Source organism: Euwallacea similis, chromosome 5, assembly GCF_039881205.1.
Source record: "Euwallacea similis isolate ESF13 chromosome 5, ESF131.1, whole genome shotgun sequence".
Classification (NCBI taxonomy): Eukaryota; Metazoa; Arthropoda; class Insecta; order Coleoptera; family Curculionidae; genus Euwallacea; species Euwallacea similis.
In genome coordinates, this window is record NC_089613.1 from 5,940,725 (window position 1) to 5,961,982 (window position 21,258).

The window sequence follows — 21,258 nt, forward strand, 5'->3', positions numbered from 1 at the left end:
TTTTGGTAACTATGATAACGACCACATTGGAGTCGACTCTCAACAATTTAAATTTCGAGCAATAAAAGGTGACGAATTATCCGCTGTTTTCCAGATATCTCAAATATGTTTCAATTGCGTGAAAATAATGCTTTCGGCGACATCAATGTAACCGTCAAAGTTCCCTTACCAGATGCTCAAGTTTCCTTCCCGTTTTAACGAAAAGTAATAATGACTTTCCAATAGGTAAAATTAAAGTAACGGCGACCTTTTTGCGACTGTCCCCGTTCCGTTGCAGTTCAGGTTAGTTCAGGTTAATTTCTTTCGACAAAGTTTTTTTAAACAGGGTGTCAATAGTGCTCATTTGAGCTTTTTAAATAATGTATAAGGTGTACAAATAAGTTTCCGTCGTTTGACAAAACGTGGCCCTACCAGAAGACTATCTTGAAATTGTCAGATGTAAAACGTACTATCGCAAGTTTGGTCATCTAGTAACATCTAACTAACCTTTTTTTTTTTTTTTTTATATAGGGAAGGAAAACCTTCATAGGTACCCGGCCTGGTGGTCTGGCGGCCGGGTTATGTGGGATTCACCCCTCTGAAGGAAGGGCGCCTACCCACTAAAAACCTCCCCTCTCTTCCAGCCAAAGATCCCATTTGGCATCGCCGACAAGGCATTCCTTCAAACAGGGGCCGTTGGAAGATGTAACACCGTTTAGGCCTCCGAAGACTGTTACGTCTCTTCCTCAGGGGAGCCTTGGAGTATCCTTTCGTGCGGACTTTTTGCAATCATAATTTTTTCCATCATGTTCATGATAGAGTTCCAACAGTTTTCATTTTTTAATAAAAGTCTTGCAACATTTATTAAGCTAATTGATTCACCGCACTCAACTTCCGCGTGTGCTCTAAGTGAGTCAAAATTCCTACATAGGAATATTGTGTGGACTGAAGTGTCTGGCTCATTGCAAAACCAGCATGAATCCGTATCGGATTTACCTATTTTCTTCACGTAGGGCCCAAAAACTCCATGCCCGGTTAGGGCTTGGGTGCTGTAATAATTTAGCGTGCCATATTTCCTGTTTGTCCATGCTTCAACGTCCTTTATAAAAATCTTAGCATGTCCCTCATAATCGTTCCATCTATGTTGCCACTCACGCATTTGATCCGAATACTCAAGGAAAAATACGCCCATTACTACTTCAGATACGACAAAATTATTCTCTTACATGATAAAGTTCGTCCGCACTTTGCGGTGCCGGTCAAAACCTGTTTGGAAACACTTAATTGGGAAGTCCTATCCCACCCGCCATATTCACCAGACCTTGTCCCATTTGACTATCACTTATTCCAGTCGGTGGCACATACTCTGTCTGAGCAGCGCTTTACAACATATAAAGATACCAAAGATTAGGTCGATTCATGGATACCCTCAAAAGATGAAGAGTTCTTCCGACGTGGTATTCGAATGCTGCTAGAAAGATGGGAAAAAGTAGTGGATAGCGATGTACAATACTTTGAATAAAACATAATACACCGTTCTTTTACAATAAATTCCTAATTTTTGATATCAAACGGCGGAAATTTATCTGTACCCCTTATATTTTTTGTCATTTTTTTCCCAATCTTCTTATCTAAACCGGAATTAATCAAATGATAACTATCTTTTACCTTTGACACTTCCGTACACATGTAGATTAGAACCTGTAGTTAAGGGTTCTGCTAAACTGAATGTGAAGTAGCTTGTAGTAACTACTAACTTCCAGTCACGGTGTCCCTGTCCATTACAGGGGTGCTTTACATGGCTACCCCTATTTCGATTGTTGGTTAAACTTAACGTTAGTTTAAAAAATTTAGCTTCTTAGTTCTTAACGTAGTAGCTGTAGCGCCCAGCTGGATATTGGAGAGCTGAGCCTTAAGGCCACACGACCAAAGCACTGACAAATACACGTGGAAGATAATTTCCATGAAAACCACCAGACTGGCCCCTACTCCGCTATTATGTTACAGTTTCCATGGATGCGGTTACTAACAATCTTTCTAATTATGAGTTTTAATTACGTTTATTTACTATTTAGGTCTGTCTATTACTATATATCTCCTTCTATCATCTTCGTCAAAATTTGATTAGTTATGATTTCTAGTGGTAAGACAGTAATGATAGCCCCCTGATCTGCTTCAATTGAATGAGGAGGGCAGTAATAAGTACTAAAAGACGAAAATTTGATGATATATTCGAAATCAAATATTGTTTTATTGTCTTAAAATGTGCCTGACCTAAAATTTTAAAAAAATGCTAAGTTCCGTAGATAACTTAAGCCACTGTGATTCACATCAATCTATCCGGTATACATTTGCGTGATAACTTACAATATAATGCTAATAACATTAATCATTCTGTAAATCCTCCATACAAAACTTAAATGCTGAGATAATAAGTCGATTTTATACTTAAATACATACGTAGCAGAAGCTGGAGTGAATCACACAAGTTTGTCATTAAGATAAAAGATAAGATTATTTACTGAGTGTACAGAGTGAAATTTCACTATCTAGTGAGTAAATGTAAGAATATTATAGGAAGCTAGAAAAATAGTGTGTTATCTATAAGACTTGCGAAATTAATCATACTGAACTTTTTTTTGTCACGAGGGAAATCCAAGACCCCCGGCCTGATGCTCTAGTGGCCGGGTAGTTCACTCATAACGTCTGTCCACTAACAAAAGTTGGGTGGTTTTGCTGTTGGCCTGCGCCGACACCTGAACTGTCCCTGGGGGATAAAAAATGTCTGAGTTGCAGAAGTTTGGGAGGTTCTTTACATTCTTAAATTCATGATACACATTTTTTATTTCTACATCTAAAATACTTAAGTTACTAGAGATGAGGATGAATTTTAACTCTTCACGGTATACGTGTTTTTAAATACATCAACGGAATGTATTTTTGCTCTGTAGGGTTATTTCAAAGCAATTCAACAAACTGTGCATGACATTAATTCAGAATTAATTCCAAATTTAATATTATTCTCGTCATAGATAAACCTTGACTATATGGCGACCAAATATTTTGTAAAATTCTCTATATAAGGTGTCCCATTAATTAAGTGCCAACCCTTAAACAACATAATCTACATGTAAAAATAATACAAAATTGGTAAATAAACATATACAGTGGGTTCCGTTTACAAAGTACTCTCTAGGGAGCAAAAATAGAGTACTCTATAACCGAAGGTACATTATAAAAAAATACAATAAAAAAAAAAATATTTTTTACATGTTACGTATGTTACGCACATATGCTTTTATTTATCTAAAAATCCGAACAAATCTAATGACACATAGTGATTTAGGTACATATTATAAACTTTTGAATGTAATACATACATATGTATGTACATAAATGAATACAAAAAAATGCTGAGGGATATGTATGTACATAATACGTATCATGTACATATGTATACAGGGTGTTTTAAAAAAGGTATTCAAAAATGAAGGGAGTGATTCCTTGGCCCTTTCTAAGAAAAAAAATCCCTATTAACGCGGGGCCGCAAACACATCGTTTTCGAGATACAGGGTGTCAAAAAAAAAAGATTTCTCAAAAAAACACGATCAAAAACAGTTTTAATTTGTTTTCCTTACTTAAAGAAGATGTTCTACATGTCCACCTGCCATTTGTACACAGAATGCACATCGAGCATTGTAAATCTTCAGCGCCTTAGGGGAGCCACCGGACCACCATCCGGCTATAATGTACAAATGTACTTTACACCCGGAATTGGCAACGAAATAAAGAGAAAATAAAAGACGCTATAAAGGGAGTTAATATTATATATTATACGTTATAACCAGCAAAAATTCAAGAATATTTTGGCGGGACCTATCAAATACGTACTTAATAACCGGAAGTACGTTATATCCCTTGTACGTTATAGGCGGAATCCACTGTATCCTGAAGTGCCCCCTAACGAAGATGCGACCCCTTGAAGAGGGCCCCAATGAGATTATTTTTGCTACATAACTCCTAAACTACTTAACATAAATGCATGAAATTTTGATATTCTCATAATTTTTACGTGCTTAATCCAAATATCTAATCAACGCGGTTAACTGTAAATTATAGACCTGTCATTGAGAGAGTTTGTGTTACAAAAAGAGCTATATTTTTTTAGTGGATGCGAATTTTATATTTCTTTGTTAAAAATGTATAAACCTAGAGTTTTTTACTCAAAAAAGGTACTCTTGCATAATATCTTTGTCACTGTTTTTGAGAAAAATTCAATGTAATGTTCTGCTATATTTCATATTATTTTCAATATAGGCTGAAATAGGCTTTGAAACAAAAGCTAGTTGTTTAAAATTTTTAGTAATTAATCAAGTAACCTTTAGTTGTCGAAATTAAATTTAGAGTGAATTATGGAAGGTTTTACAAATAATGAACTTGCTGATATTCACTTTGTCTGTGATTTCTGCAGTGGTAATGCAAGCGCGGCTGTATGGGAGTATCATATGCGATATCCTACCAGGACAGTACCCCATCGAAAATTCTTTGTTACTGTATCCAGAAATTTAGTGAAGTATAGCGCATTTAAACAGTATCAAGGACAAGGAAGCTCTTTTAGAAACCACAATTTGAAACTGGCGTTAGATGTTATTGAAGAACACCTCAACATAGCCTTAAGGTCACTAGCCAATATTACTAATATCCTTAAATCAACTATAAGTTTTGAATAACATACATCTTATGTATTTAAAATAAAACCAAATCTAGCTTGGAAGAATGACGCAAATGCAGGGACTTCATCTTTTTCATTATCAAAGGGTGCAGGATTTAAAAGCTGAGGATTTTCCACGACATGTGGAGTTTTGCTTATAACAAAATGCTAAGGTCCGATGAGGCAACATTTGTGAGAAACAAGGCTCTTAATAGCCATAATACTCATTTTTGGGCTCTTGAAAATCCGAGAGTCATTAGAAAGACCAACTTCCGAAATAAATTTTCTATTAATATATGGGCAGGCATTTTAGGTGATCGCTAATAGGAGCTATAGTTTTCCCAAATCGATTGAAACTAAAATTATATGAATTTTCTCCAGAATGATTTTACGAATTTGTTGGAAGGGGTACCTATTCGAATGCGATTGAACATGTATTTTCAACATGACGGGGCACCAGCTCATTCTAGCACGCTGGTTCGAGAGTGGTTAAATCAAAATTAAAACAACAAGTGGATAGTGAGAGATAAACCAATAAATTGGCCAGCTCGATCACCCGATTTCAATCTCCTAGATTATTACATATGGGGTAAAATGTCAAGTATTATTTATGCCACCGAAATAGATACCGAAGAAGAACTTCTAAGGCGAATAAATGAAACTGCCAATAGTATTCAAGGCAATCAGTTTGAAATTATTCGCGCGTCTTTAAACGTTAAGAAACGAGCTAGATTTTGCGTTTAAGAGAATGGGAATTTGTTTGGACATTTACTTACATAAGTGGTGTAGTTAGTATTCTGTTTAGCTATTTTTTATGTTCCGTAACTAGTCTAGTTTAATAAAAATATTTGATAAAAATAACTGATTAGTACATAAAAATATCAAACTGTCAAATGTTAAACAACTAGCTTTTGTTTCAAAGCCTACTTCAGTGTTTTACTGAAAATGACATGAAATATATGCAGAACATTAAATTGCATTTTTCTTAATAACGATGATAGTTAAAGGTATTGTACAAGAGTGTCTTTTTTGAGTAAAAACTCTAGCTTTACATATTTTGAACAAAGAAATATAAAATTCGCATTCACTAAAAAAATATTGCTGTTTTTGTAAAACAAACCCTCTCAACGACAGGTCTAGGATTTACAGTTAACTACTTTGATCAGATATTTGGATCGAGCACGTCAAAATTATGAGAATATCAAAATTTCATGCATTTATGTTAAGTAGTTTACGAGTTATGTAGCAAAAATCATCTTATTGGGGCCCCTTTCAAGGGGCTGTATCTCTGTTAGGGGGCACTTCAGAATATATGTTTATTTACTAATTTGGTACTCCCTCTGTCCCATATTATGGTATACATTTCTATTTTTATTTTGTCCCAAATATGATATACAAAACAAATGAATTCATTTTTTTTTTACATTGCTAATTATTTTTTACATGATTTACACAAAATAGGTTTACTTGTTAGGTTATTCGAAATTTCCGGCTGTGGTAAGAGCCTCTTCATTACACATTATTGACACTGGTAAGCGTCCTTCGCAGTGAAGTTTTTCTTTGTTCATGTGTTGAATTTTGTAATTATAGTCCCCCCAGTCATCAAAGTAAATTCCATATACTTTTGAAGAGTCAATAAAACATCTAATTTGTCTCTACTTAATGCATTGAAAGTATTTTGCATACATTCGATTAATTCGTCGATAGTTTTTGGGGATTCTTGATGCTGGAGCGATTGAATCGAATTGAAGAAATCAAGATCCAAAACATTTAAGTCTGGACTATTTGGCGGCTGTGATTAGAACTGAATGTTCCATCCATCTGTTGATCCTTCAGCCAGTAGAACTTCATAATTACGTGCATGTGGTTTAGCGGTGTCTTGTTGAATATATATGGATTTTAGTTTATGTCCCATTGGAAACTTAGATCGCAAAATATTTTCAACAATCATTTTTTTACATTTAACGGCGCTGATGGATTCAATATGTTTGGTTACCAACGATCCTTTTTTTCGGTTCTTGCTGTTTCGTTTGGCCGGCTCTTGATAAACCAAGGGCCAAATTCCGACCTTTCCGTCAAAGTACTGTTTTCTAGCATAATCAGAACGCGGTCTGGTCACTGCAGCCATGAACATAACTTTGGTAATAAAACGCTTATTTTCACAAGATCTCTGAGGTTCTTGGTCATCAAGCAAGATATAATAAGATCGTTTACTTTGAGTCAGGTAAAACCATTTTTCATCAATATGTACATAGTCATACATGTCTTAAAAAAATCCACTTGGCTTCACCTTCTATAAGCAAAATTTTATTCGAGCTAATTTGTTTTGTTCTGTTAGCAATGGTTTCACTGTTGATGTTATTCTCTTCAATTGTGTGCCTTCTTTAAGTATGCGAAAAAGAGTTGATCTTGGAATGTCTGATAAAAAAGATAAACTACGAATTGTGTTGCGACGATTGGACGCGATATCCCGGATCTTCTTCAAATTTTCCGAGTTTTTCGAATTTTTGAGTTTTTGACCACATTTTTTTTTTTAGACGAAACATCTGCATAAAGAGATCCCTTATCATAATGCTCTTTAGCCCTTTGCCAAATAAGGGACACACTTAATCGAGTAACATTGAATTTGGTTACAGCTTCGTTAATAGCACCGCGGCTCAGTTTGTTCCCTATTTATGCTGCAATGAGAACTGTAAAATTCCATTGTGCTGGTCACAAGTCAGTTGCTTGGTTTTTAGGTCTCTTCTAACATACAGGGTGTCCCAGAAACATTGGTACAAATTGATAGAGGGTGAAACAGCGTTGAAAAATAATGCATTTAAGCTGAACATGCTTGATACAAAACTTGCTCCTTTTCGATCTACAGGATGTTAAAACAAATAAAAAATTTAAATATTAGGTATAGCATTGTTTTTCAAGATGGAATGATTAAAACCCGTTAAGATTGTTAAACTTCAATAATCAAAGAATTTCAAAGAAAGGTATTACCATAATTTGGGACAGAGGGAGTATTATTTTTTCACGTAGATTACGCTGTTTAAGGGTTGGCACCTAACTATGATACACCTTGTATATTCTGTCGACTCAGAGTCCAAAAATGTCCCTTTGGTACATTTAAATGATTTACAAGCCTGAAGTAAAAGCTTTAAGAGCATCATCTTCAAATTATTAAATTTACAATCACCGTATCGATCTGTTTAGCACAATACAAACACGTGCGTATGTCGCTGAATATGCGCAGTATGTATCGACTTTGTGCGCACTCGTGCCTGATGAAGCCGATAAGTAGAAACGCGTGTCGATGGGTCGTCCAGTATCCTCGCGTTTTTCTACATAAACTTATCTCTCAAAGTTTTACTGTTAACCACTTAGAATACACTTAATAAATGATTTTACAATGTGCTCAAATTACGGTTAAGTAGCAATAAAAACTAAATTTGCCGCTAAGTTTTTAAGCAAATCGAAACTTCAGATTAGTTTTCATGTTTTCATTTCATTATTGGCAAAAGCAACACCAGACATTTGTTAATATCTCCGTTCTTTTTGAGGTTTGTTGGTCAGACTTAAGCAAACAACAAACTGGATTTTTGACAAATTCGCACCTTTTTCTTTTATTTTGTCGCGAATATTGTTAAGAAGTTAATAGCACAATGATTTTTTGCTGTAAAACTGAGAAAAATTGTGCTCAAATGCGTTATGAATTATTGAATAAACAAGAAGTTATAAATAAATATTAATCATCAATATTATGAAATAAATGTGAAAAAGTAGACAAATATATACGAAAAAAATTTATTTCTGTACAAATTTACAATTATTTGAAAAAATATCCAAAAAGAGTCGCTGTGTAGTACAAATAGAAAAATTCACGTAAATATAAAATAATACTGTTTTAAATGGACCTACAGTCACTATTCAATTCAAAAAATGTAGTTGAAACATTGAAGAAAAAGCGAAAAATGGAACTTTAAATATATGTAAAAATTTGCTGCATAAAATCGTTTAAAACGTAATGAAGTACTCGCTGTTTGTTTTAATCAAATTCCTAAGAATCACATTATTGACGAAGACAAAGTTAAAAAATATAAAATAAATAAACAATAAATAATCTTAAATCTATCGGCATATCACAAGATATAATACAGTTACGCCACAAGGTTCGAAAGCGGTCGAATTTCTACACAAATAAATACAAAAAAGTGGGTAAAATTAATTTCTTATGGCATAAAACTTAAATTAATACTATTTTGAGGCACAATTGAAAATAATATAAATATAAATAGAATACAACGTTCCTAACTAAGTCAACTCACTTACGAACGTCTCACTGGAATGAGAGCTTATAAAGAAAAACTTCAAATCATCGAAATACAAAATATCCTTAGAATCTTAAAGTATAAGGTCGAGACATTGATAAATAACCGCTGAAGGACGACAAAACTAAGAAATAAATAAAATAAATACGTTAAGTAAAAATATCACAGCCAAAATTTCAATTAAGTATGAAACTATCTACATTTATTACACCCTCTTTAATGACCCATAGTCTTATTTCAAAGAACTTAATAAAACCAGAAAAACTCGCACACAAAAAGGGAAAAAAGCTAATTCAGATCAGTCACTAGCTCTAGAGAAGAGATCTAAGTACCATAAATTATTTATACCCTATTTTTGAGAATTTTATTATAGTTATTTACCTAACAAGTGCAGAAAGTGGCTATTTACCGAATGGCGCGATGTGGAGCTAAGTCAGCGATTTAGTGTAGTAACGGTATTTTTGCACGTGTTGGGTACCATATTTCCTCTACGAGCGTACGTGTTAAAACTTTATTAACTTCTGTAATAAAGTATTAGCGTGCTATAGAATCTTTACCCGCACACGTGCGGTAAAAAATGGTATCACACCCGCATCAAAGTCAAATGCCCAAAAAATGTTTCTACGGTGTCGGATACTAATATGCTATTTGTGAATGGCAAAACTTCTGACTGCACATGTGGGGTAAAGCGGTACTTCCAGCTCGCGAATACGCGCGACAAAGCGATTTTACCGCACGCTTGTAGGAAAACTTTTTTTCACTTTCCTTTTACCGTTTTTCGGCTTTCTCTTATTTCTAAGAATCTTCTGTCCGGTTTTGAAAAACCGCACCAGTTTTTTGAAAAACTGCATGTCCAGCAAATGAATCTTGGTTAAATCTGCTTCTTTGGGCAAACAGTGGGTGTTGACCAATGGGGGATTCGTGGTCCCCAACTTGATCTTGTGCTCGTTCAAAATGTGTTCGTTGAACTCGCAGATAGTCAGTCTTAAGATACTTTTGGTTTTCTCGTAAATGTCTCTTCGGGCCGTCAAGTTGAAATCATGAGTCGTCGAGATTTTCGTCTCCTTCAGCTGGTCCAAAAAGACATACAGCTCAATCATGGAGAGATGGAACTTCTGATAGGCCTGGAATGGAGAGAGGATTTAACATTTTCTTCAAGAAATCCATAATTGATGATCTGAAGGATTCGGTTTTGCGAGATACTTACGATAGTTATGTTTGGCGCCGCGTTGACGCGCTTTATCAGCTTATTTAGTTTGGGGCAGCTGCCCTTTCCTGAGATGACTTTAATGTGATTCTGTAACAGAAAAATCGATTATTGAACTCAGAAGACGCTGTCAATGGCATACATTTAAATTAATTTTACTAATTAATAGAAACCCAATTGATAATGGCACACGGATTCCGACTGTGGAAACAGCTTAAAATCATAGCAATGTGGAAACAACGAAAAAGTGTATCCTCATTTTTAGAAACCTCTTGTCTTGGATTTAAAGTAATTAGAATTAGCTATGAGGAGGCACGTGGTTTATTACGGCTTACTCACGTATTCTCAGACCCTGACCCTGACGAGAATTTGTGTTCATTTTCGTATTCTTCGAATGTTTTTTTTTAATTTCTGATCTTCATTTGCCTCAGAACGACTGAAAGTTCTACGATGCTGCCCCTCACGAAGACACAGACGATCTACGCTAATACCGCAAGTACTCAAAAATTTATTTCTGATGTCCTGATTCGTTTTAAACAAATCCCCCAGCTTAAGAACATAATCTCGATCGTCATTCTCGTGATAAGTTAGACAATTCCTGTCCTTCATCTGCTTGTAGAATTCTGAGTCTGCTTTGAGCTCGTAAGAGGAAATCATACATACCTTGGGATATAAGTACTTCAGGTCCTTGAACATATCTTTCTTAAGGGTGGTGATCAGGAATTTGAGCTCTTGCTCTGCGGTGCTGCGGGGGTGTCGTAGGACCACGTGACTCGAGCAGGGGTTGGACCACAGATCAAAACCGCTTTGAGGAGCGGCTTGAGTGAATCCCAAAGCAAGTAGAACAATTGCGATAATTCGTGCGCAGGAAGCTGTGAAAGAAAAAAAATAATAAATTTTTCATCGCTCTGCGATTCTCCATGGTTATTTTCATCATCAGCATCAAAACCTGAGCAATCAGCAGCGTTACTTAACATTTCAGGATTATTTATACATTAGCAGTTAATCTCCGTGTAATACCTGCGCAACAAATGGTCGGTTAATAAATTTCAACGCACGTTAATAACTTCCACAAATACCAGCAACTATCATTTGTTTGTGTAATTAAACCATTATAATCTGTATAATTGAGGTGAAATTTCTCGGAAGCAAAAATAAATTTTTCGTTTTATCACACGGGGATTCACGCAGGTCTAGGTAATCCTAACAAAACTTGTCGTAACAAGGTTCAAATGGAATATCGATTTCGTTTTTATAGCGAGATTTATGCTACAAAGGCCTTGAGTGGGGCTTCATGTTTGGCCATCTGGATTTGTGTTTTTTTTGTATACGATCAGATATATTAGATATTAGATTTACTGGAGCAGATTAATAAATCTAATTTAGTAAATTTGTTAGTAAAAAGTAAACGGGAGCGCGAAAAAGATTTGGCGGGCGACGGTTGGTTCAGGTTGCTTTAGGGCAGCGCTTGCAAGTTAGAATTTGCACGTCTTAACCTAATCCAGGCTCAAGTTCAACTTTTTGACACAAATTTACGTTAGTCCAGGTTAATATCGTCACAGTCTAGTTGTGCAGAGCTACAGATGCAGTGAAGGTACATTCCTACTCGCCGCTAATTTCTATGAAGCGAGTTACACATACAATTTGCCTGTACAACAAAATTCTTACGAGAAAATTGCAATTTTGGTACCAAATTTGTCTACGCCTATGGAATTTTATTACTTCTTCATATAGAATTTTAACGGGAATAAGGAGTTCAGGGGCGGCACCGAATGCATTTCCTTATGGGAGGCACAGATAAAAAAGTCAAATTTAGTTAGCGACAGGGCACTGGCGAAAAGGCGCAATTACGCTCCTGCAATCCATAAATTCCCAAACTGAAGTATTCCTCGAGGAAGATAAATTTTCCATTCAATCGAGAAGAAATGGCAAAAAATTCAGATCCCTGCGCCCATGGCGATGGTGAGCGTAGAATTATTTCGCCACTCGCCTCCAGCGGCGACACCAAATTTAATAATTAATAAAAGTGAGAATTGGACTAGGCAGGATTGGAACAATGTTCAGCATCATGAGCCCGATCTTTATGGTTTTTCAACGAATTTTGAACATTTTATGTGCACACGGTCCTGGATTCTTTCGATGACCCCGAGCAGGGCCCCAGCCCCTCAAGGCTCAGGGTTTTACTTCCGATAGTTACATATTTAAAAATATTATCAAAAATTCGAAGAATAATAGTCCTTTATTATTTCATATCACAGCTAACCTGAATTCATCTTTTTACAGTACAACCTTCCAAAATAATTAAATTTTAAAAATCTCACAGTTTTCGTTCGGAATAGCTAGTTTTAACGAATGTTTTTCACTATTTGATAGTTCAAATAAACATTTGCAGATGTGTTTTTGCTTAAAAATGTGATTAAAAATGCATGCCTAGAAACTACAAAATTACGCAGAAGTAGGTGCAATTAATGTGAAGTAAGAAATTAATGATAAAATGAAATAATAAATTAAGATAGAATTTTCAAAATTCGGTAACTTTTATCACGATTAAGCTATTTTATATAACTTTGCACTGTTTAATAGTCCAACATTCTGTAGAATCGATATATTAATATAACGGAATCGAACCATCAATCACAGAAGGGAGAGACTTTAAGAAGTTAGCACAACATTTTTTAATTATTAATACAGTTTTAAAAATCCCGTAACTTTAATAGGAATGAGCTATTTTATCGAAATTTGAACTGTTCCTTCCGACGAAAAACGACATACCTTCAAGGCTACCAAAGTGAAAAAACTGCAAGAACCGCACAATATTCTAAATAATCTAAATAATAAAAATTTCAAAAAGAAATAATTTTCTTTAGGCAAGAATAGCTTCCTCGATTTAACACATTCCTAGTAGTACTGATAAGCGGTATTATAGAGATAAGATGCCGATGTGATAACCGCTTCTTGAAGCAATGATCTCATCAACGAACAAAACAAAGAAGTACAAACAGCACAAAAGTAAAACAATTACTGAATAAAGTCAATATTTGGTGGTACCGAGTCAATCCTGGGCACTAACGAGTTTTTCATGTAAAAACAAAAAAAATATAGGTCAATAAAATAGAGCTTACCCATGATATATCATAGTCCGAAAGAGGCGGCAACTAAAGAACCACAATCTCCGCACATAATGGTACCAGCGATTAAAAAATTCACCAGATTAGTACCATCAAGATCGGCAGTGAGATTGAGCTATCAGTCAGTGTCCGAAACATAACTGAAAGATTTCCTCAGTGCCGCGTCAGATTCACCTTTTCGCACACGCCGATGACTAAGTACTATTCATAGTACTACCGTTCGCGAATTTGTCTAAATGCCGACTGAAGTGGTACCTTACTTTACTGCTTCGGCAAGGGAGGCTGAGGCGATAACAAGTGACAGTCTGCCCAGCCTCCCGATGGGGGCAGTCATTTGTTTGGTGCGGTGCTTTCGCGCATCGCACTTCTTTTGTTATCGAGAGGCAATTGTTTTCGGTTGGTTCCAGTCGGGGCTGGTGGTACTTTGGACGATGTGTGGGTGGCGTTTCGGGGGTGGGTGGGGGTCGAGGGTGGGAATTTGTGAATTGGCTCCTCTATAATCCGGGGGATAGAGAAGTGGTACTGCCCTTGATATTTGTCGAAAGTCAATAAATCAATCAAAATTTTGACGGTAATTTAAATGCTGATATAGGTTAGTGAATAATAGTACCGTCCCAAGGTACTGCCAATATTGAATTTAGCTCTTGATATTTAAACATCAACCAGGTCAGTGGACAACAATGGCGTTAGTACCGGTACTACCAAATTTTAATTTTAGAGAAAACCAATTTTTGATTTGGAATTTAAGAATAAATCGATTTTTATAGATTTTCTTCATATTAATTCTTGACAGTGATTGAGAAGTTCTTTCGGTACTACTCACTTTACAATTATTATTTTAAATTATTGAATCATTGAAAGCTTCCAATTCAATTACTCCTCTTTGTATTTCGATCAGACCGATTTTCTAGGCAAAAAGGAGAAACTATTATCTAGCTCTGATTAGTAGATAATAGTACTGTCGGCAGATACTGCCAAATTTGGATTTGACCTAAAAAGTTTTTTATAATTGCTACATGAACTGTCTACCCAGTTTATTCTGGTTATGTCGAATCACTGCGCAATGGTACTGCCGCGGTACTGCCATTTTTAATTTAAAGGAAAATAATCATTTTGCGGACGAAAGTTAATTAAGAATAATTGAATTTTAAAGGTTTAGGTGAAGTCAGTTTAGGTCAGCAGGTACTACCGGTACTACTTACTTTGAATCTGAATGGCAAATGTTTATTCTAGCCAAATGTTGTCAACATGATATCGTCTTTAAATAAGATATACTATTGAATTTTAGACACTACAGTCGGGTCAATTAAGATTAGTGAACAATGCTATCATTGGTATTGCCAAACTTGAAGTTTAAAGAAAATACAATTTTTTGGTTTAAAGATAAAAATATTAAATGAATTTTTGAAATTTAATTTTAGACCATTTTTAAATCAGCTAAAAGAGCTTTAATGCAACAGTTACTATTGAAACGAAAACATTTTTCTTTTGCTTAAAAGATTCTGAATTGTTCTTAATAAATAGCTCAGGTGATTAGCACACAATGGTAATGTCGGTAGGTACTCCTCAGATACTTCAAAAGAGAACACTTTTTTTTTGCGAAAAATTAAAATACTGATAATAAATGGTTTAAGTCTATGGTAGGTACTGATAGTACCGATAATTTTAGGCTTCATGTAAAAAGTAATTTTGCAATATGAAAGTTTAGAAAAATGTAGATTTATGGTCTAAGGCTAATCTGGAGCTAAGGTAAATTTTGGTCTGTGGATAGTAGTACTTTTTAGGAAAAATGCGCAGAAAAGTTCATACGTAGAAATCAAAACTTACTCAAATCAAAGGGTGTTTTTGATTTGTGAATCAACGTTATTATCGGTACTATCAATCTTGGAAATGAATTGGCAAAAAAGTTGAGAAACCCTATTTGGAATCAAGAAGTGAACCAAAATGTCTGTATTTGGTCTGCAACTAGTAGAGTACTTCAGGAAAATTAAAAATTTTCAGTATTTACAATCATTTGAGACTTTACAGAGCATAAGTGATACTGCCAGATGGCTAATTGAGAATATATAACTAAATTCTAAATCTTGGTGAATTCAAGGTATTTAAAGAAGATTAAAGTTCACGAGCACCTGCCGGTGTCTTCTCCTAGTTGCCTGAAATGTGGAAAACGTATTGATACTCTCAGTACTGCCAGTTCTGAATTTGCAATCTTGGTTAAATTCAGGTTATTTGAAGAATGTTAAGGTTAGCAACTGGTCGTCCTCTACTAGTCGTTGAAACGTGGGAAACTTGCTGGTACTATCAATCTTGCGTTTAATACAAAGACACGCTTGATGTAATCCAGGTTATTTGATAATGGTTATTGAAGGTTCAGCACATATTAGATTCAAAATATTGTAAATTATATTAGGTCAGGTTAGTCAAGGTTAGTAGAGTCGATGCACAATAGGCACTAACCTAAATTAACTCGAAATGTGGATTTACATAGTCCTTGCATTATAATAAATTTGGAAGGCATTTGCTAGTTTGGCTTAATTCGTAGAGCGCTACAGAAATGAACCGGAGATACTAAAGTGTGTTAACCTAGATTAACCGAAAATTTCTGAAATTTCGATTATGCGTCTAATCATCCTAAACCTGGCAACGTTAAAAGATTAATGGATCAAACAGACAGAAGAGAGGGGTACTAATTAACCATCAGACTTCGATGGTGTTCGCAGTTATGAGGCATAAAAAAGCTTCGTTCGAAGCTTTTTTTTAATAACAAAATTGCGGTATGTCATTAAGTTTTCCACACATTAAATTACCAGTCGCAAGACTGTGAAATACCAAAGTTCAGAGTTATTTATCTTTGAAATTTCCGCATTTACCACGAACCTTGTATCATGACTTTTCAATTGCTTGCAATTATTCACCAAACTGCTCTTTGGTGCGTTACATGAACAAGTCTTATGGAAGCCCGATAAGACTTTCAGGTAATTAATAAAAAAAATTAAAATATAAAAGAATAAAAATATATAAAATATAACGATATATAAATAATAAAAATATATATAAAATAAAAAGATATGAAGAAATTGCACAGGAGCGATCGTGGCTGTGGACAGAAATCAGAATAGTCATGAATCACATTAACTATTGAGGTCACCCGAATTTTCTAGGCCAATTTAAGCGTTCGCGATGTCACCTAGCAGGTTCAGGAACCTTCCTACATCAACACACTCCCGTGATTCGCAAATCTAGAGCTTTGTCACCAAAAGCCACAATATTGCGCCACAAACTCATAACATAATCCCACTATGATCACGATCTCAGCATGCAGACTTTCCAAATACGTCTGCTTTCATTTAAAACCGCTTTAATGTGTCTATGTCGACTCAATTAGTCCTAATGTATTTACACATATAAAGTTGTGTTTCGGATATTTCTGAGCTTATCTGATGATCCAAGTACCTTCCACAGTTCAAAGTACTTGACCTTAACATAGATCTACACACAACCACAACCTAGGTCAAGTTCGTATTACAGGAAATCGTTTCAGTGCTATTTTTAGACCCCAGTGGACTTATCAGGAAAAGCTAACGTACGACCTTGTAGATCCGATAAGCTACCAAAAATATCCATTTGTCTGACGTTAGATGTTTGGAGATAGCGAGAGAGTAGGTAGAGAAATAGTATGCCCACATCGATTGTGTCAGTAAACATTGTCCTCTGAATAAGAAATTATAACAGGATATAACAGATTTGATACCGTGTGACCTTTCCTTGACGAGCCCCTAGAAATCCGGAACAATCACCACGACACTCTATTGCATCAAAAATGACTGATTTTACTTTCGTCTGTTTATTTGCTTAAACAAATCAAGATAAATCACCTCGCGATGGTCGAGAGGTGGTTCAGATCAATGGCCTGAAGCCGCTTCTATTGGTGTCACCTTATTTCACAAAATTGCGTTAAAATACTCAGTAATTCTAGTGAGTCATGTGTCGATAAAACGTTGATGAACCTGTTTGTGGCCCGGTTAAGATTCGATCGAAAAGATGAGTGTGATTTAAGACTCACGATAATATTTGAAGATTTAGTCAGGAGATACAGCAGGAGATTAATACCTTCTCAAATAATTAATTCGACAACTTGCAAATGCCTGATGCATTACAAATTTCTGAGAGTGCAAAATCATCTTCTGTGCAGTTGGGTAAAGAAAGAACAAGGACGAAAAATTGAAGAATATATCATAGTAAAAAGGCACAAAAACGGCTCTGAACGGAAAAGAGAAGGAGGGCGATGAGAAGAGACGGGTGGTGAGGCAGGAAAAGATGAAGAAGCGACGATAGAGGTTGAGATGTTTGACACCAATGATGGAAATATCTGATAAAGTTCAAGTTTGATCACGAAGAATATACAAGAAGAAAATAAATAATAGGCAGAGAAGAAAGAAGAAAGAGAAGAAAAGAGAAAAATTAAATTTCACAATGTCAATTTTTCCAGAAGAAAGGCCAAAAACGGTGAAGAAGTGATTCATCAAAGCGAAGAAAAATCAAAGTTGACTGAGAAATATGAGAAAAATCGATGTTATGTAAATATTTTTTTAAATAAAAATATTAGTCTCTCGTCGGTGTGATAGAAATATTTGAAAAAAGAAAAGTTAACTGAAAAATTCTAGTATAAGTGGACACGCACACATAGGGAGAAAGTGGAAGATAAATGTGATATACGGATCTCGAGGTAAACCAAGAGAAGATTAAAACTGAAAATGATGTTCAAGAGTAAAAAGAGGAGAAGACCCGACTGACCGCTTGACTGACTGATTTTTAATGAAGTTGTTCAAATCCTGAATGTCTATAGTCTGTACTAACCTGAACTAACCTAATTGCCTGATCTATGTAGACAAATTCTTGATTTTGTGTAGCAGGTCTGTTGAGGTAGTTTGTTCGGTTTAACTGATTTGATCTTAGAACCCGAATTTTTGATACGTGCTAAATGATAAGCTAGTTCAGGTGAGGTTTTGTGAGCTTTGATGAGGTAGTTAGTAAAGTCATGTAAGATTTTTGCAGTTAACCTGAATTAACCTATTCGCCCGATGCCAATACATAATAGGATTTTTGATTTCATGTAGAGGATTAGTTAATGTTAGTTAATATGCCTGTTCTCAGTTAATGTGCTTTTTTAGGTACCGAAGAACAATGCCGGTTAGTCAACTGAAAATTTTTCTGTTCATATATGGAATTTTTGCACCTATTCGAAGCAAATTATTTAAAATTTTCTATTTGCTCTTTGGTTGAAATGGGTGAAACGCGGATTGAAAAATGCGTAAGCACTGCAAAGCTGCATTCTAATTAATCAAATCCCAAAGAATCCAGTCAGTGTGGTCAGAGTTGGCAGTGATTGATGAGCGAACTGTTCGAGAAGAATCCTAATCAGAATTGAACTTTTCTGATCAGTGATGATTGCTCGATATTAAAAATCAATAAAAGTGGATAATAATGCAATAAGCGTTTACTTGTGGTGGGTACTTATTTCTCCATTGTGTTTAACTTAAGTCTGGCTTGCGCCATGTAAAATGTGTAATATTTTCCCATGCCGATCACTCATAGATAAGTTTCGCTTGATTTTTAAGGTGGATCCAGGTTGGTAACCTCATGAAGAAAACCCTATTTATCGCATTTTGAGTTGAGAGTTCCAGCTCCTTTTTGCAGTCGAATTCACTCATTCAGATAACAAATTAGTCACAAAATAATTTAACTACACACCAAAACAGTGCTAAGCAAACATTGGTATCAGCAGTCAACTTATGAATTATTAAAACAAATTAATCGCGTTAGCAATAATTATCCAACAAGCGTTAATCAATTAATTATCGAATAACTTATCGTGACAATACATGTTTATAATCCATAAAACTAACCATAATCCATTTAATGGACCCTGAAATACGAGGATAATAGTATTCCTCCCACGCCAATGAGTGGGACATGAATGAGATTGATTTGAGAAATCTTGGGAAATAGTATTACTCATAACTGGAATTATAAGTGTTACATAAATTCGGATTTTTGTCTCCATTTAGGGCCGATTTGTCGCGATTTTGGCGTATATAATCACTGAACAACACAAGCGTTACATCAATATATACATTACTTTCAAAAATGATGATCTGAGATAAGAGGAGTGGGTGATTCACTGCTAAGTGTATTGTTGTGGGTTTAGTGAAGAATTTGGTACCTATGTTTATTTTTCGGGTCTAGTCAATTTCAAGCTTCTTCACTAAAAATATTGTAGATTTTTTGGTTTTTAATCTTTTTTTGCGGACCAAGCGAAGGAGCAAGGAGTAACCGCACAGTGAGAAAATATCGTGGCAAAAATTCCTAAGTGGCCAAAGAAACTGCTCTAAAACTGCCAAAAAGCCGATTTAATATTTTTTTTTTTAAGCGAAAGCAGCACCTTCCTCGGTTGCAAAAAAAATCAAAATTCTCCGCTAAAACACCTACCTTGAGTTCTCAATACTCTTCCACCAGAAAATTCACCAGCCATGTGAGTTCTACACAAAACAAAAACACTTATTGTAATACAGAAGATGAAATCAACTGATGTAAACGTAGCTGAATCGGGTCGTCTGTAGCGTTTAGCGGTGATTCATTCAAATATCCGCGCGGTTTCGTTATACGAGTGCGTCTCGTCGAAATTCGTTTATCGTTTGTCTCGTGTGTCGTTTCTGAAATTATCCTAAGTATGGACTTCATTATATATATGTCCCCTCCTCCTCCACGTCATTGAAATTGAATGTGCTCTTTGAAATTGAAATTGCTCTAGTTTTAAATATTCCCAGATTCCCACAGTTTTATACACAGATCCTGCGGGACTTTTTTATGATGTTGTGAGTAGGTTTGGGACTATAGTCTGTAGCTGAATAAGCTGTAAATCAAAAGCCGACATTTTTAAAAAAGTCGCAGTGCTTTTTTTCATCTTTGAATTAAGGTTTTCAATGGGCTATTTTCGGCCCTAAAAGAATTTTGCCGGACCTCTACGTCAGGAGCATACTTGACTTAACTCATTAACGCCAATGGAATCGTGAATGAAATCCCTGGCCAAAGAGGTTTTAGCACCTTTCAAGTATCAAATTTATTTATATCTATACATTTTAACGGGTTTTAGATATATAGTACGTAATTCTAACTCGTTGGCCTGTAGGCCTTGAGGATTTATCTCTAAGCGATTTTCCTCTTACTTCGTTCAATTTCAACTGAAATATCCTCCTGAAATATTACTTCACCTACTATTGCTCTCTAGATCTCAATTTATTCAAGTGAGGTTGAAATCATTTAAAATTTCACTTTTCCATAGAAATTTTTTAGTACAGAGCCTTTCTAAGGCTTCAAAGTTTTTCACCTGCATATGTCCCGAAGATTTCAGGACAAAAACATGAAAAACCTGTAGACACTTCTTGAGAACTTAGAACTTCTTACTTTTGGTAGTTTTTTGTATCATAGAAGTGGAACTTTTTGGGGCCTGAAAGCCCTTCTATTTAAGTGCAATTTTTCTAAGATTTCAAGCATAGACTTTGCAATTTCAGAATAGTTATCATGCACGGGGAATTTTCATTTGGTAAAATGTATGTATAAGAAGAAGATATTTTGAAGCCTTAAAGTCCTTTACATTTTTTTAATATATTTAAACAATTGTTGAAACTTTTTGAGGCTTAACAAGGGAAGACAACCATCTAAGTTATGTGTCATCAGGAAATTTTTTTCTTAGAATTAGTACGTGAAGGGACTTTCTGAGCCCTTAGTAGAGGATTTTCTCTATTTACTGTAAATCTTAAGTCAAAATTTTGGATATTTATAGAAACTTCCTGAAGTTTTGGGGGACAAGGAGAAGATTTGATGGTATTAGGGTAGGTATCTCTGAAATCACCTTTC

The 21,258-nt window shown here is 35.2% G+C and overlaps 1 protein-coding gene across 2 annotated transcripts; it reads right to left on the reverse strand.

Moving 5' to 3' along the window:
- Nucleotides 1–8,468: 8,468 nt before the first annotated feature.
- On the reverse strand, nt 8,469–20,041 carry LOC136408836 (uncharacterized). Of its 2 annotated transcripts, none has more exons than XM_066390019.1 (4): nt 19,831–20,041; nt 10,877–11,085; nt 10,214–10,303; nt 8,469–10,130 (listed from the first exon to the last, which is right to left on the reverse strand). In XM_066390019.1, the coding sequence occupies exons 1-4, from the start codon at nt 19,871–19,873 to the stop codon at nt 9,735–9,737; spliced, it is 738 nt and encodes a 245-aa protein (XP_066246116.1). In that variant the 5' UTR covers nt 19,874–20,041; the 3' UTR covers nt 8,469–9,734. The 2 variants fall into 2 exon arrangements, with proteins under 2 accessions (XP_066246116.1, XP_066246117.1); XM_066390020.1 differs by lacking the exon at nt 19,831–20,041 and adding an exon at nt 13,336–13,602.
- Nucleotides 20,042–21,258: the final 1,217 nt, after the last annotated feature.

Bases quoted from the DNA above. Each gene is read 5' to 3' on its own strand.
- LOC136408836 (XM_066390019.1), bottom strand. From the start codon at position 19,873: ATGGCTGGTGAATTTTCTGGTGGAAGAGTATTGAGAACTCAAG. The intron at 11,086-19,830 runs GTAGGTGTTTTA...TTTCTTTCACAG, and splicing joins AAGAGTATTGAGAACTCAAG to CTTCCTGCGCACGAATTATC. The intron at 10,304-10,876 runs GTATGTATGATT...TTTCTGTTACAG, and splicing joins TGAAGTACTTATATCCCAAG to AATCACATTAAAGTCATCTC.